Source organism: Ranitomeya variabilis, chromosome 7, assembly GCF_051348905.1.
Source record: "Ranitomeya variabilis isolate aRanVar5 chromosome 7, aRanVar5.hap1, whole genome shotgun sequence".
In the NCBI taxonomy this organism is placed as follows: Eukaryota; Metazoa; Chordata; class Amphibia; order Anura; family Dendrobatidae; genus Ranitomeya; species Ranitomeya variabilis.
In genome coordinates this window covers 145,836,723-145,853,146 of record NC_135238.1, presented here as the reverse complement: position 1 = coordinate 145,853,146, position 16,424 = coordinate 145,836,723, and the positions used below count along the sequence as shown (strand labels likewise).

Genomic DNA, 16,424 nt, shown 5'->3' with positions numbered 1-16,424 from the left:
CCTCAACTAAATAAAGCTGAGCTTCAACCTTCCGGCTCTCATTATGTGGTTTTAAAAAAAAAAATGGTGGTTAGGGCCTACTAACGGCTTCTGCCCCTCCCTGGTGTTGTCCTCAACTAAATAAAGCTGAGCTTCAACCTTCCGGCTCTCATTATGTGGTTTTAAAAAAAAAAAATGGTGGTTAGGGCCTACTAACGGCTTCTGCCCCTCCCTGGTGTTGTCCTCAACTAAATAAAGCTGAGCTTCAACCTTCCGGCTCTCATTAAGTGGTTTTAAAAAAAAAAAATGGTGGTTAGGGCCTACTAACGGCTTCTGCCCCTCCCTGGTGTTGTCCTCAACTAAATAAAGCTGAGCTTCAACCTTCCGGCTCTCATTAAGTGGTTTTAAAAAAAAAATGGTGGTTAGGGCCTACTAACGGCTTCTGCCCCTCCCTGGTGTTGCCCTCAACTAAATAAAGCTGAGCTTCAACCTTCTGCTCCAAATTACCATTTTGAAAAATGCAATAGGCTTTTCCGGCCTACTAAAGGTGTCTGTCTGTGTGCCCCTGCCTGGTGTTGCCCTCAACTAAATAAAGCTGAGCTTCAACCTTCTGCTCCAAATTACCATTTTAAAAAATGCAATAGGCTTTTCCGGCCTACTAAAGGTGTCTGCCCCTCCCTGGTGTTGTCCTCAACTGAACAAAGCTGAGCTTCCACATTCTGGCTTTCGCCCTATACTATCAGATATTAAACTGCATTTGGCCTACTAGTGTGGTTAGGCCCTTGAAACAGTGTCTGCTGCTCTTGGGTTTGCTACTCCACTGAACAAAGCAATGCCGCCTGTTTAGTCCTGTTACCAATTTTGAACTGCATGTAGCCTACTTTATTCTTTGGCCCTATATCTGTTTCCTCCTCATCCTGCCCATTGCCCAGCCACTGCTAAATGAGTCTGCTGGTACATTGACCTAGACCACTACATTCCCCTTGTACTCTACACAGCCAGAATCTGTCCCTGCTGAAAGTAAGGTTCCCCTTCCCGCATGTTATACCACCTTACACAGGGACAAAGAGGAAGGTGCAGATGAAAGTGCAGGTTCCTTCATCAGGTGGGGGGGCATACTCGTTGGCGACGTCACTGGCACAGGGCCCCTCAGAGTACGCAAAAGTGTCGCTGCTGGTGGGAGGCGCCCCCGCCATGCAAACACACCGCCGTACTTTGAGGGGCCCTGTGCCAGTGGCAATGCGAACGAGTGGGCCCCCCCCCTGCTTGCTCAGGATCACAGCACTTGCAACTTTTAAATACTTACCTTTCCCTGCAACACCGCCGTGACGTAGTCCGCATTTCCTGGGCCCACGAAAAACTTGAGCCAGCCCTACTCCCCCCACAACTTTCCCCCAATTCCCTATGCCCAACTATTATTATACAGTTAATTAAGATTGGCAAGCTTCAGAAACAAGAATGGATGTTTTTGGCATTAAAATGGGCACTGTAGGTGTTTTCCTGGCCTCCACTCACTGCCGACTATGCTTCCCCATTGACTTGCATTGGGTTTCGTGTTTCGGTCGATCCCCGACTTTTAGAGATAATCGGCCGACTGCACTCGACTCGACTCTGGACAAAATCGGGTTTCCCAAAACCCTACTCGATCTTAAAAAAATGAAAGTCGCTCAACCCTAATCTTCACCAGCCTGTGTTCTTTATCAAATCTCCCAAAGTATTTATGTCCCCTATGGGACCACCATCTAACGACGCGCCACACGTCTAGCCATTATCACATCCTCGCATATACCTTGCCCAACTTGAAATTCACAGTGTCTTACACTGTGTTATACCCCTCTACCCCATATCTTCAGTTGACGATACGGACAGCGACATGGCTTTCTAGAACGCCACCCTCACATCAGCCATAGACTCAGTAGACCCTCTTTTTCATGGTGAAGTGCGACAAAACAATAGGCAAACCCTGGCATAACAACTTCACCAAAATGACTGTGTCAAGCATCCTGGGTCGGGGAGCGTTATTGGAAATAAAATACCAAGCTAAATTTACCTTTCTAAATCATCGTAATTTTTTTAAAACAGACCTTTATCTAAAAGAACAGTTTATCTTCTCCATCCAACACTGCCACCTCAAAATCCACAGTTATTTTGCTCTGACTTTTCCACCAAATTCAAAACCTATATCGTTGAAACAACGGAAAACAATACTGTTCCACAACCCTAAACACTCCATATACCAGACATCTGCACTTCCCTAAAAACCTCCTTCTCCAACATCACTGAAGGAGAGCTTACTCGCCTCTTCTCCAAATCACACCTCACCACCTGTGCACTTGACCCCATCCCCTCCCAATTGCTCCCCAACCTCAATAACATGCTCATTCCAGCCCTAACCCATCTCTTCAACCTTCAACATCACTGAAGGATAGCTTACTAAACCAACTTTTCAAATTGCACCTCCCCACCTGTCCCAATCCTTTCCCACCAGCTCCCCAAACTCATTAGCATGAACATTACAGCCCTAAGACATCTCTTCAACCTACTCATTTACTCTGGAACATTGCCGTCAGGCTTTAAACCTGACAACATCACACACATAGTAAAAAAATTGTATCCTTTACCAAACAGCTATGCTAAGCTATGGCCCCATATCAATGCTCACAAATGCTAAAGTTAATCTAGTTATATTTTTGACAACATCAAATCTGCCTTCCAAAATTACCAAAAAGTTATTAACAGCCTAACCTAACATACATGTCTACTTCCTCTTCTTTATCGACCTATCCTCTGCTTTTGAAACTGTAGAATACAGCTTACAGCTTCCGTTTGCAACAAATACCTTCCCTTGTATTGTATTTCCTCATACTTTTCCAAACGCTCATTTATTGATTCTCTATTACACACTACCTCCTCATCCCGCCCTCTCTTTGTCGTAGTCCCTCAAGGGTCTGTCCTCTGGCCACAACTTTTTTCCTTCTATAACCTTAATCCCAATTGGCTAAGTCAACTGATAAAGTCCCATGGCTTCCAATGCCACCTGTATGTGGAAGAAACTCAGATGTAACTCTTTTGCACCACTGTCCCCTCAATGATGTCCATAATCACGGAGTGTCCATCATTCACGTCATCCTTCTTCAACTCTCGCATCCTAATCCTGTGCCTGTCCTTTCTACCGCATGTACAAACTCTTGCCTCCTCGTGAGGCCTCCAAATCCAAAATCTTTTAGGAATCAGTTCCTTTCCTCTGACAACTAACTAGTAAAACTATTGTGCATGCCCTCCTCATCTGCCGCCTCGATTAATGCAACACCCTCCTCTGTGGCCTCAACGATAACTCTCTTGAACCACTCCAGTGTGTTCTAAAATTTGCAGCACACCTAATCCACCTATCTCCTAGGTACTCCCCTGTTTCACACCCTCTTAAAATTCTTTCACTTGCTCTATAATACCCAAATAATACTTAAAACTACTAACAGTGATCTACAAGGCTACCCCAAACCTGTCCCCTCCCTATATCTCATATCTAATGTATAAATATCTTCAGGAACTCATACTCTCCACACTTATTTATTGCTCAAACAACTGCCTGTAAAATTTCTCTCAAATATGACGCATCCTCTTGAACTCAATGCCTCAACATGTGCGATTATCCACCACCCTGGTATGTTTTAGAAGGAAATTTAAATCCAATTTTGTACAGAAAGTGTACAGCCTTGAATAACCATTGTGACGTGTCAACAACCACCTGAGCTGCTGCATCACCATGTGCCGGAGCTGACAGGTCAACAGTGGTAGAGCTGCTGGTCCCCCACCCTCTGTCTCCTACCCATTATCCCATCGAATGTAAGTCGGAAAGTCAGTGTCTTCTCCACTCTGTCCCAGTCTTTCCTTGTTAAATTTTTTAACTATAAACTTGATTTGGAACCGCTTTAAACATGTACAGCACCATGACAGTAATGTACATATAAAAGTAACTAAGAGATAATAGTAGTAATAATGAGAATAATAATTATGAGAGAAAAATAATGACAGCGAAGAAATGAGAAAAATATAATGAATGATTTAAAAATAGTCTAAAAAAGGGAGAAGGAATGATAGACAAAAATAATGATAGATATGAAATGGTAGTTAGAAATAAAGGTAGAATAACATTTGTTATGAAAGATAGAACGACAGATAGACAAATATAATGTAATAATTAAAACTAAATTTAATAGAAGTTTTATTAACTACTATTATTTGAAATCACTTTGTAATATTGATCTTTTCACACCTTTACTGTCCTTAGCTGTTCTTGTATGCTCCTGCACTGTTATTTTCAAGGAATTTCCTTGTAATAAAATCAGAATGAGACATGTTTAGATGAAAATGATGTGTAGAAAGTTTCACAAACTTAACAAATGAAAGACTATAAAAATTTAATTTGTCAAAGCATTATTTATTTAATAAATATTTATATTTTCACAATTTTTTTATTTTACTTTCATACGGTATTCACTTGTGATCTTGTCTTCTGCTCTTGTTCTGTGCTCTTTGCTTCTGATTACTCCAGTAAACACTGAATAAATGAAGTTCCTGTTACATTAATAAAAAAATTAAAAAAATTATATATAAACAAAAACATATAGATACATCTAATTAATTAGTTAGATCAAGCAAATTGATCATTTAGAAATATTTACGTTGATGTAAAAGGATATGTCAAGAAGGGTACGAATGAGGGGGTAAACTAAAATCGGGTTACTAAGCGCGGCCCTGCCACGTATATAAGTGCCACGTATTTCAGTGCCACGTATTTCAGTGCCACGTATTTAAGTGCCACGTATTTAAGTGCCACGTATATAAGTGCCACGTATTTCAGTGCCACGTATTTATGTGCCACGTATTTAAGTGCCACGTATTTAAGTGCCACGTATATAAGTGCCACGTATATAAGTGCCACGTATATAAGTGCCACGTATATAAGTGCCACGTATTTCAGTGCCACGTATTTCAGTGCCACGTATTTCAGTGCCACGTATATAAGTGCCACGTATTTCAGTGCCACGTATTTCAGTGCCACGTATTTCAGTGCCACGTATTTCAGTGCCACGTATTTCAGTGCCACGTATATAAGTGCCACGTATTTCAGTGCCACGTATTTATGTGCCACGTATTTAAGTGCCACGTATTTAAGTGCCACGTATTTCAGTGCCACGTATTTCAGTGCCACGTATATAAGTGCCACGTATTTCAGTGCCACGTATTTAAGTGCCACGTATTTCAGTGCCACGTATATAAGTGCCACGTATTTCAGTGCCACGTATTTCAGTGCCACGTATTTCAGTGCCACGTATTTCAGTGCCACGTATATAAGTGCCACGTATTTCAGTGCCACGTATTTATGTGCCACGTATTTAAGTGCCACGTATTTAAGTGCCACGTATATAAGTGCCACGTATTTCAGTGCCACGTATTTAAGTGCCACGTATTTCAGTGCCACGTATATAAGTGCCACGTATTTCAGTGCCACGTATATAAGTGCCACGTATATAAGTGCCACGTATTTCAGTGCCACGTATATAAGTGCCACGTATTTCAGTGCCACGTATTTCAGTGCCACGTATTTCAGTGCCACGTATATAATTGCCACGTATTTCAGTGCCACGTATTTAAGTGCCACGTATTTAAGTGCCACGTATATAAGTGCCACGTATTTCAGTGCCACGTATTTAAGTGCCACGTATTTAAGTGCCACGTATATAAGTGCCACGTATTTCAGTGCCACGTATTTATGTGCCACGTATTTCAGTGCCACGTATTTAAGTGCCACGTATATAAGTGCCACGTATATAAGTGCCACGTATTTAAGTGCCACGTATTTAAGTGCCACGTATATAAGTGCCACGTATATAAATGCCACGTATATAAGTGCCACGTATTTAAGTGCCACGTATATAAGTGCCACGTATATAAATGCCACGTATATAAGTGCCACGTATATAAGTGCCACGTATATAAGTGCCACGTATTTCAGTGCCACGTATTTCAGTGCCACGTATTTCAGTGCCACGTATATAAGTGCCACGTATTTCAGTGCCACGTATTTCAGTGCCACGTATTTAAGTGCCACGTATTTAAGTGCCACGTATATAAGTGCCACGTATATAAATGCCACGTATATAAGTGCCACGTATATAAGTGCCACGTATATAAGTGCCACGTATATAAGTGCCACGTATTTCAGTGCCACGTATTTCAGTGCCACGTATTTCAGTGCCACGTATTTCAGTGCCACGTATTTCAGTGCCACGTATATAAGTGCCACGTATTTCAGTGCCACGTATTTCAGTGCCACGTATTTCAGTGCCACGTATTTCAGTGCCACGTATATAAGTGCCACGTATTTATGTGCCACGTATTTAAGTGCCACGTATTTAAGTGCCACGTATATAAGTGCCACGTATTTCAGTGCCACGTATTTAAGTGCCACGTATTTCAGTGCCACGTATATAAGTGCCACGTATTTCAGTGCCACGTATATAAGTGCCACGTATATAAGTGCCACGTATTTCAGTGCCACGTATTTCAGTGCCACGTATATAATTGCCACGTATTTCAGTGCCACGTATTTAAGTGCCACGTATTTAAGTGCCACGTATATAAGTGCCACGTATTTCAGTGCCACGTATTTATGTGCCACGTATTTAAGTGCCACGTATTTAAGTGCCACGTATATAAGTGCCACGTATTTCAGTGCCACGTATTTAAGTGCCACGTATATAAGTGCCACGTATATAAATGCCACGTATATAAGTGCCACGTATATAAGTGCCACGTATATAAGTGCCACGTATATAAGTGCCACGTATTTCAGTGCCACGTATTTCAGTGCCACGTATATAAGTGCCACGTATTTAAGTGCCACGTATTTAAGTGCCACGTATTTCAGTGCCACGTATATAAGTGCCACGTATTTAAGTGCCTTGTATATAAGTGCCACGTATATAAGTGCCACGTATATAAATGCCACGTATTTATGTGCCACGTATATAAGTGCCACGTATATAAGTGCCACGTATATAAGTGCCACGTATATAAATGCCACGTATTTAAGTGCCACGTATTTAAGTGCCACGTATATAAGTGCCACGTATTTCAGTGCCACGTATTTAAGTGCCACGTATTTCAGTGCCACGTATTTCAGTGCCACGTATTTCAGTGCCACGTATTTAAGTGCCACGTATTTCAGTGCCACGTATATAAGTGCCACGTATATAAGTGCCACGTATTTCAGTGCCACGTATTTCAGTGCCACGTATATAAGTGCCACGTATTTCAGTGCCACGTATTTCAGTGCCACGTATTTCAGTGCCACGTATTTAAGTGCCACGTATTTCAGTGCCACGTATATAAGTGCCACGTATATAAGTGCCACGTATTTCAGTGCCACGTATTTAAGTGCCACGTATATAAGTGCCACGTATATAAATGCCACGTATATAAGTGCCACGTATATAAGTGCCACGTATATAAGTGCCACGTATATAAGTGCCACGTATATAAGTGCCACGTATTTCAGTGCCACGTATTTCAGTGCCACGTATATAAGTGCCACGTATTTAAGTGCCACGTATTTAAGTGCCACGTATTTCAGTGCCACGTATATAAGTGCCACGTATTTAAGTGCCACGTATATAAGTGCCACGTATATAAATGCCACGTATTTAAGTGCCACGTATTTATGTGCCACGTATATAAGTGCCACGTATATAAGTGCCACGTATATAAGTGCCACGTATATAAATGCCACGTATTTAAGTGCCACGTATTTAAGTGCCACGTATATAAGTGCCACGTATTTCAGTGCCACGTATTTAAGTGCCACGTATTTCAGTGCCACGTATTTCAGTGCCACGTATTTCAGTGCCACGTATTTAAGTGCCACGTATTTCAGTGCCACGTATATAAGTGCCACGTATATAAGTGCCACGTATTTCAGTGCCACGTATTTCAGTGCCACGTATATAATTGCCACGTATTTCAGTGCCACGTATTTAAGTGCCACGTATTTAAGTGCCACGTATATAAGTGCCACGTATTTCAGTGCCACGTATTTATGTGCCACGTATTTAAGTGCCACGTATTTAAGTGCCACGTATATAAGTGCCACGTATTTCAGTGCCACGTATTTAAGTGCCACGTATATAAGTGCCACGTATATAAATGCCACGTATATAAGTGCCACGTATATAAGTGCCACGTATATAAGTGCCACGTATATAAGTGCCACGTATATAAGTGCCACGTATTTCAGTGCCACGTATTTCAGTGCCACGTATATAAGTGCCACGTATTTAAGTGCCACGTATTTAAGTGCCACGTATTTCAGTGCCACGTATATAAGTGCCACGTATTTAAGTGCCACGTATATAAATGCCACGTATTTAAGTGCCACGTATTTATGTGCCACGTATATAAGTGCCACGTATATAAGTGCCACGTATATAAGTGCCACGTATATAAATGCCACGTATTTAAGTGCCACGTATTTAAGTGCCACGTATATAAGTGCCACGTATTTCAGTGCCACGTATTTCAGTGCCACGTATTTCAGTGCCACGTATTTCAGTGCCACGTATTTCAGTGCCACGTATTTAAGTGCCACGTATTTCAGTGCCACGTATTTAAGTGCCACGTATTTAAGTGCCACCTATTTAAGTGCCACGTATATAAATGCCACGTATATAAATGCCACGTATTTAAGTGCCACGTATATAAGTGCCACCTATTTAAGTGCCACGTATAAAAAAAACCCCCCAAAAATGGCGTGTGCTCCCGCGGAATTTTCTGCGCCAGAGGGGGTAAGCCGACGATCGTGTATCCAATATTTGTAGCCTGCTATGAATACCATCCCACAGCTGTCTGCGTAGCCTTTCCTGGCTATAAAAATAGGGTGACCCCCCCAAAAAAAATTGACGTGGGGTCCCCCAATATTTTATATCCAGAAAGGCTACGCAGACAGCTGTGTGCTGATATTCATAGCCTAGAGAGGGTCCATGGATATTGCCCCCCCCCCCCGGCTACAAACACCAGTACACAGCCGCCCCAGAAATGGCACATCTGTCAGATGCGCCAATTCTGGCACTTAGCCCCTCTCTTCCCACTCCCGTGTAGCGGTGGGATATGGGGTAATAAGGGGTTAATGTCACCTTGCTATTGTAAGCTGACATTAAGCCGGATTACTAACGGAGAGGCGTCAATAAGACACCTATCCGTTAGTAATAAATTGATAGTAATGGATTAATAACACACACACACATTTTTACAAAAAAATTTTTATTTAATATTCTTCATTTGACCATACTTAACATAGTTCTGGACCTGTTAAAAAAAATAAAAAATATAACAAACCTTAAACTACCTGTGTTCGCCGTAGTCCAACAAGTGACGCGTGTCCCTGGAGGATCTCCCCTATAGCACAGTGACATTGGGTGATGTCTCTGATCTATAGGACCCTCAGTGACACAATGACAGGAGATAATGTCTCCTGCAGTGCATCACTGAAGAGGTCAACCATTTTTCATAGTCTCAATTTGTAGCAAAGCTGCCTGAACAGCATTGGCAGAAGTGAGGCCAGGGACTATTTTGTCACAGTGTTGGAGGAATACATTGTAACACAATGTGGAAGGATACTTTCCTACCTTCATTGTGTTCTTGGAGCCCCTGGAGAGCAGTCACATCTGCAGATGTTCCTGCTCTCAACGGGAGATCGTCGTTGGACACTCGTTTACATAGGATTTCTGCGGACAGGGATTTTTTATTTTTTTAGTTTAATTTTTTTTTAACATGACACTGGCTTCGGGGATCAAAGTGACAAGTGATGGTGAGTATGTAATCTATGTTGTATGTACTGTATGTCTGTATGTATGTATTGTATGTATGATAGATAGATAATAGATAGATAGATGATAGATAGATAGATGATAGATAGATAGATAGATAGATAGATAGATAGAAAGATAGATAGATGATAGATAGATAGATAGATAGAAAGATAGATAGATGATAGATAGATAGATAGATAGATAATAGATAGATAGATAGATAATAGATAGATAGATAATAGATAGATAGATAGATGATAGATAGATAGATAGATAGATAGATGATAGATAGATAGATAGATGATAGATAGATAGATAGATGATAGATAGATGATAGATAGATAAATAGATAGATAGATAGATAGGTGATAGATAGATAGATAGATAGATAGATAGATAGATAGATAGATAGATAGATAGATAGATGATAGATAGATGATAGATAATAGATAGATAGATAGATAGATAATAGATAGATAGATAATAGATAGATAGATAGATGATAGATAGATAATAGATATATAGATAGATAATAGATAGATAGATAGATAGATAGATAGATAGATAGATAGATGATAGATAGATAATAGATAGATAGATAGATGATAGATAGATAGATGATAGATAGATAGATAGATAGATAATAGATAGATAGATAATAGATAGATAATAGATAGATAGATAATAGACAGATAGATAGATAGATAGATAGATAGATAGATAATAGATAGATAGATAGATAGATAGATAATAGATAGATAGATGATAGATAGATAGATAGATAGATAGATAGATAGATAGATAGATAGATAGATAGATAGATGATAGATAGATGACAGATAGATGATAGATAGATCGATAATAGATAGATAGATGATAGATAGATAATAGATAGATAGATAGATGATAGATAGATAATAGATAGATAGATAGATGATAGATAGATGATAGATAGATAATAGATAGATAGATAATAGATAGATAGATAGATAGATAGATAGATAGATAGATAGATAGATGATAGATAGATAGATAGATAATAGATAGATAGATAGATAATAGATAGATAGATAATAGATAGATAGATAATAGATAGATAGATAGATAATAGATAGATGATAGATAGATAGATAGATTGATAGATAGATAGATGATAGATAGATGATAGATAGATAATAGATAGATAGATGATAGATAGATAGATAATAGATAGATAGATAGATGATAGATAGATAATAGATAGATGATAGATAGATAGATAAATAGATAGATAGATGATAGATAATAGATAGATAATAGATAGATAATAGATAAGATAGAGAATAGATAGAACGATAGGCAGGCGAGCGATTTTGGCACCAAACTTACGCTCGCAGTTCGGGCTGAGAATTTTTTACCGGCACGGCATCCATGGAAACGCTGTGCCCATATGATCACTTCCGGGGCACCACCCGCGCATGCGCAGTGATGCTAATTATTGCTATGCCCACAGTTGGGGAAAACATAATGCGCAGGCGCCGGAGGAAAACTAACTGCGCAACGAAATCGCGTTTACGAAAGAAACGCCGAGAAGCAGGGGGGGAGGAACCGCTTTTTAGCCACGCCCATCCGACCTGACCAAGTTGATTGACAGGAAAAAAAGGCCTCTTCAAAAAGGTATTTCGGCAGCCTAAGGGGGGAATAAAGGCACAATAAAGGCACGAATGTAAAGCCCAGCTCTGCCCCTATTTCACACTTTTTTTATCTTATCTTTAAAAAACGGGGTGATAGGTTCCCTTTAAGGCCCTAAACACATATTTATTATTGTTACTATTATTATTAGCCACACTAACCATTATCAGCAGGATCAGACAATCTAAAGCTTCTTCCCTCTTTGACTATATTTTCTTTGCTTCAGGAAAGCCGTGTATTTGGATTACGACCAGCGCATTATACGCTGCTCTCAGCTTATCTGTGACCAGCTTGTTAGGCAATTTGTGGATGAGGAGATCTTCCACACAGCTGGAGAAACCCTTCATGAGATGCAATGTTGCAGCAAATATATTCTGAGGTTAGTTGGGTCTTTTTCATTTGCAAAGCTAATTTGCAAACTTTTCCTGTAATATCTCACTAGTAATGTCGTCCTGTGTTTTCAGATGGCGGGAAGCTTTAGCTGCACGCAAGAAATTAAGACGACAAATGCTGTAGATAAGCCCCTGATGTAACCTGAAAGATGAGAAATAAAAGTTAGATTATACTCACCCAGGGGCGGTCCCTCTGCAGTCCGGTCCGATGGGCATCGCAATCCGGGTCCTGCGCCTCCTATCTTCATTCAATGACGTCCTCTTCTTGTCTTCTTGCAGCGGCTCCGGCGCAGGAGTTCTTTGTCCTGTTGAGGGCAGAGCAAGTACTGCAGTGCGCAGGTGCTGGGCCTTTCTGACCTGTCCCGGTGCCTGCGCACTGCAGTACTTTGCTCTGCCCTCAACTGGGCAGATAAAGTACGCCTGCGCTGGAGCCACGGCAAGAAGACAAGAAGAGGACGTCATCGAATGAACATAGGAGGCACTGGACCCGGGTCATGACGCCCATCGGACCAGACCGTAGTGGGACTGCCCCTGGGTGAGTATAATCTAACCATTATTTCTCATCTTTCAGAATACATTTGGGGCTTATCTACAGCATTACAGAATGCTGCAGATAAGTCCCTGATGCCGGTGGGCTTAGCTCAGATACGATTTTTGGGGTGACAGAGTCCCTTTAATAATGTGTCTTACTGCGTAAAAAAAAATTTCCATAGAAAATTAAGAATTTTGTAAAAGCAATTTGATGTGTTACGCAGTGTTCAATGCTCATCTTTTGCCGCAGCCTGCCTGAGTGAACAGGCTATTACACAACCACTGAATGGTACATTTTTACCAAATAGTGGTCGTTTAATGCCATCAGTCTGTCCATGTGAGCAGACCCTTAGACTGCAAGGGAACTGATGTGCGTCTGTACAAACGCATGGCTCGGGAACTTAATACCTGCTTTCAGTGATTGACAGCAGCATTTAAGAAGTTAGTGCTGTCAAAGACCTATGCCAGCCATGTAATGTAGCCGGCATCTGCATTGCGTGGAGCAGACTCCGCACCATGATATCATAGTATGTCATAAAGCGTTAAGGAGGTTAAGACCTTTTGTGGAGTGTGGTGTGTGAAATAACTGGAAAAAAAAAAGTTATAAAAAGAGTAAGTATATTCAAGAAAAAAAATCCTGTTTCTAGCTTGCTCGCTCACTCCTGTCAAAATGAAAGAAGTCCAATATCTAAAAAAAATTTCTTTGGAAAAGCAAACTTACTTTCAAATATTTTGTAGCGGTCCTTTATGGTTGTAAAAAAATAAATAAATAAACTAGACATGTATTTCCTATTTTTCTTTATATTTTCCCTTCGATATCCACAAAAGAAAAACAAAGAAGGAGTATAAAAATAACATAATTAAGCAAAGCTCCATGTATTGCATAAAAAGCAAACCTTTTAGAGCCGTTAAAAGCACATATACAAAAAGAAAAAAAAGAAAATGTGTCTGGTCATTAACGGGAGCAAATGGCCCAGTCCTGAACTGATTAACAATGCTTCATCTCATAGTTAGTGTTGAGCGATACCTTCCGATAGCGATATATTGGATTGGATCGGCCGATATCAAAAAAATATCGGATATTACCGATACCCGATACCAATACAAGTCAATGGGACACAAATATCAGAATATACTAAGCCCTTTCTGTCCTTCTACATCCTGTTCCGGAGAGGGGAAGAGTGTGGGCGGTGCGTGGGCGGACACTGTGCGTGTCTGGGTGTGTGGGCAGGGGTCTGTGCAGCCTGCCGAGGGGGGGGTCTGTGCGGGCTGCCGGGGCTCTGTGCGGGCCTGCCGGGGGGTCTGTGCGGGCCTGCCGGGGGGTCTGTGCGGGCTGCCGGGGGTCTGTGCGGCCTGCCGGGGGCTCTGTGCGGGCTGCTGGGGCTCTGCGGCCTGCCGGGGGTCTGTGCGGCCTGCCGGGGGGTTCTGTGCGGGCTTGCTGGGGGTCTGTGCGGCCTGCCGGGGGGTCTGTGCGGCCTCTCAGGGGTCTGTGTGGACTGCCGGGGGTCTTTGTGTCTGTGCAGGCATCGTCCGATGAGACTACAAGTCCCATCAGACAATGCCTTCTACAATGACAGTGATTGCCACATTAGCCAATGATGGGACAGTAGTAGTCCCATGTAAAAAAAATAAAAAATACTTAATACATGCTACATACATACTACATACACATACATTCTACATACATACTACATACATACTACATACATACATGCTACATACATGCTACATACATGCATGCTACATACATGCATGCTACATACATGCATGCTACATACATGCTACATACATGCTACATACATGCTACATACATACATACATACATTCTACATACATACTACATACATACATTCTACATACATACTACATACATTACATACATACATGATACATACATACATGCTACATACATACATACTACATACATACAACATACATACCGTATATACTCGAGTATAAGCCTACCCCCCTAATTTTGCCACAAAAAACTGGGAAAACTTATTGACTCGAGTATAAGCTTAGGGTAGGAAATGCAGCAGCTACCGGTGAATTTCAAAAATAAAAATAGATGCTCCATACCGTTCATTATTGCCCCATAAGATGCTCCATATAAAGCTGTGCCACATGTAATGCTCCATACACTTCATTATGGCCCCATAGATGCTCCATATAAAACTGTGCCATATAGAATGCTCCATACATTTCATTATGGCCCCATAGATGCTCCATATAAAACTGTGCCATATAGAATGCTCCATACATTTCATTATGGCCCCATAGATGCTCCATATAAAACTGTGCCACATATAATGCTCCATACATTTCATTATTGCCCCATAGATGCGCCACATAAACTGTGCCATATATAATGCACCATACTGTTCATTATTGCCCCATAATATGCTCCATATAAAGCTGTGCCATATATAATGCTCCATAACATTGATTATTGCACCATAGATGATCCATATAAAGCTGTGCCATATAGAATGCTCTGCACCGTTCATTATGGCCCCATAGATGCTCCATATAAAACTGTGCCATATAGAATGCTCTGCACCATTCATTATTGCCCCATAGATGCTCCATATAAAGCTGTGCAATATATAATGCTGCTGCTGCAATAAAAAAAAATGACATACTCACCTCTCTTGCTGCCCGCAGCTCCTCAGCTTCCCGTCTCGGCGTCTCTCCGCACTGACTGTTCAGGCAGAGGGCGGCGCGCAGATTAGTACGTCATCGCGCCCTCTGACCTGAACAGTCAGCAAGAGGACGGGAAGACGGAGCGGCGCCCGGAGGGTGCGACCGCACTCTAGAGGCTCCAGGAACACAATGACGGGAGGAAGGTATCCTTCCGCCACTGTATTCCTCCGCCACTGTAAAAAAAATAGTCCCTAGTCTCACTTTATGCCATTGCTGTGTGAGAAATTTTCCCACGCAGCAATTGCCATAAAGTAAGACTTTGAACTATAGTAACCTCAGTGATGCACTGCAGGAGCCATTGTCTCCTTCAGTGTGTCACTGAGGGTCCTGTAGAGCGGTGACATCACCCGATGTCACTGTTCTATAGGGGAGATCGTCGTGGGACACTCGTTAATAATTGGACTACGGCGGACAGGTAGTATACGGTTTATTATTTTACGTTTTTTTGCAGGCTCTGAAGTATGGTAAGTATGGTTAATTTTTCCTAATGTGTGTCTGTTTTATTAACCCTTTACTAGTATTGGATTAATAATGGATAGGCGTCTTATTGATTCCTCTCCGTTATTAACCCGGCTTAATGTCGTATTACAATAGCAAGGTGACATTAACCCCTTATTACCCCATATCCCACCGCTACACGGGAGTGGGAAGAGAGGGGCCAAGTGCCAGAATTGGCGCATCTCACAGATGCACCATTTCCGGGGCGGCTGCGGACTGGTATTTGTAGCTGGGGGGGGTGCCGATATCCATGGCCCCTCTCTAGGCTATGAATATCAGCCCGCAGCTGTCTACGTAGCCTTTACTGGCTATTAAAATAGGGGGACCCCCCCAAAAAAAATGATGTGGGGTCCCCCTATATTTTATAGCCAGAAAGGCTACGCAGACAGCTGCGGGCTGATATTCATAGCCTAGAGAGGGGCAATGGATATTTCCCCCCCCCCCGGCTGCAAATACCATTCCGCAGCCGCCCCGGAGATTGCGGATCTGTAAGATGCGCCAATTCCGGCACTTAGCCCCTCTCTTCTCACTCCCGTGTAGCGGTGGTGTAATAATTATAGGGGATAATTCAGGAGACTCTTTGCGTGGAACAAGACAACAGGGCACAGTTTTATAAGTGGTAAAGTTTATATTATCACACGGTGATTCAAGCAGGTGCAGAGAGAAACTCAAGTCCACAACACTTGGTGCAAATAATAAACGCAGCTTAGCAGTCAATAGGAAACTTCAGAGGTAGATGCAAACAAACAAAGTCTATGAAGCACAGTTATACTTGAGGAAACTT

The 16,424-nt window shown here is 41.6% G+C and overlaps 1 protein-coding gene across 2 annotated transcripts in view; it reads left to right on the top strand.

Moving 5' to 3' along the window:
- Positions 1-16,424, top strand: part of LOC143785669 (uncharacterized) — a 136,710-nt gene that overhangs the window by 54,457 nt on the left and 65,829 nt on the right. For both annotated transcript variants that reach the window (XM_077274726.1, XM_077274725.1), the window contains exon 2: positions 11,743-11,895. In XM_077274726.1, the coding sequence (XP_077130841.1) occupies positions 11,872-11,895 (24 nt within the window). In that variant the 5' untranslated portion in view covers positions 11,743-11,871. The remainder of the gene's footprint in view (positions 1-11,742; positions 11,896-16,424) is intronic.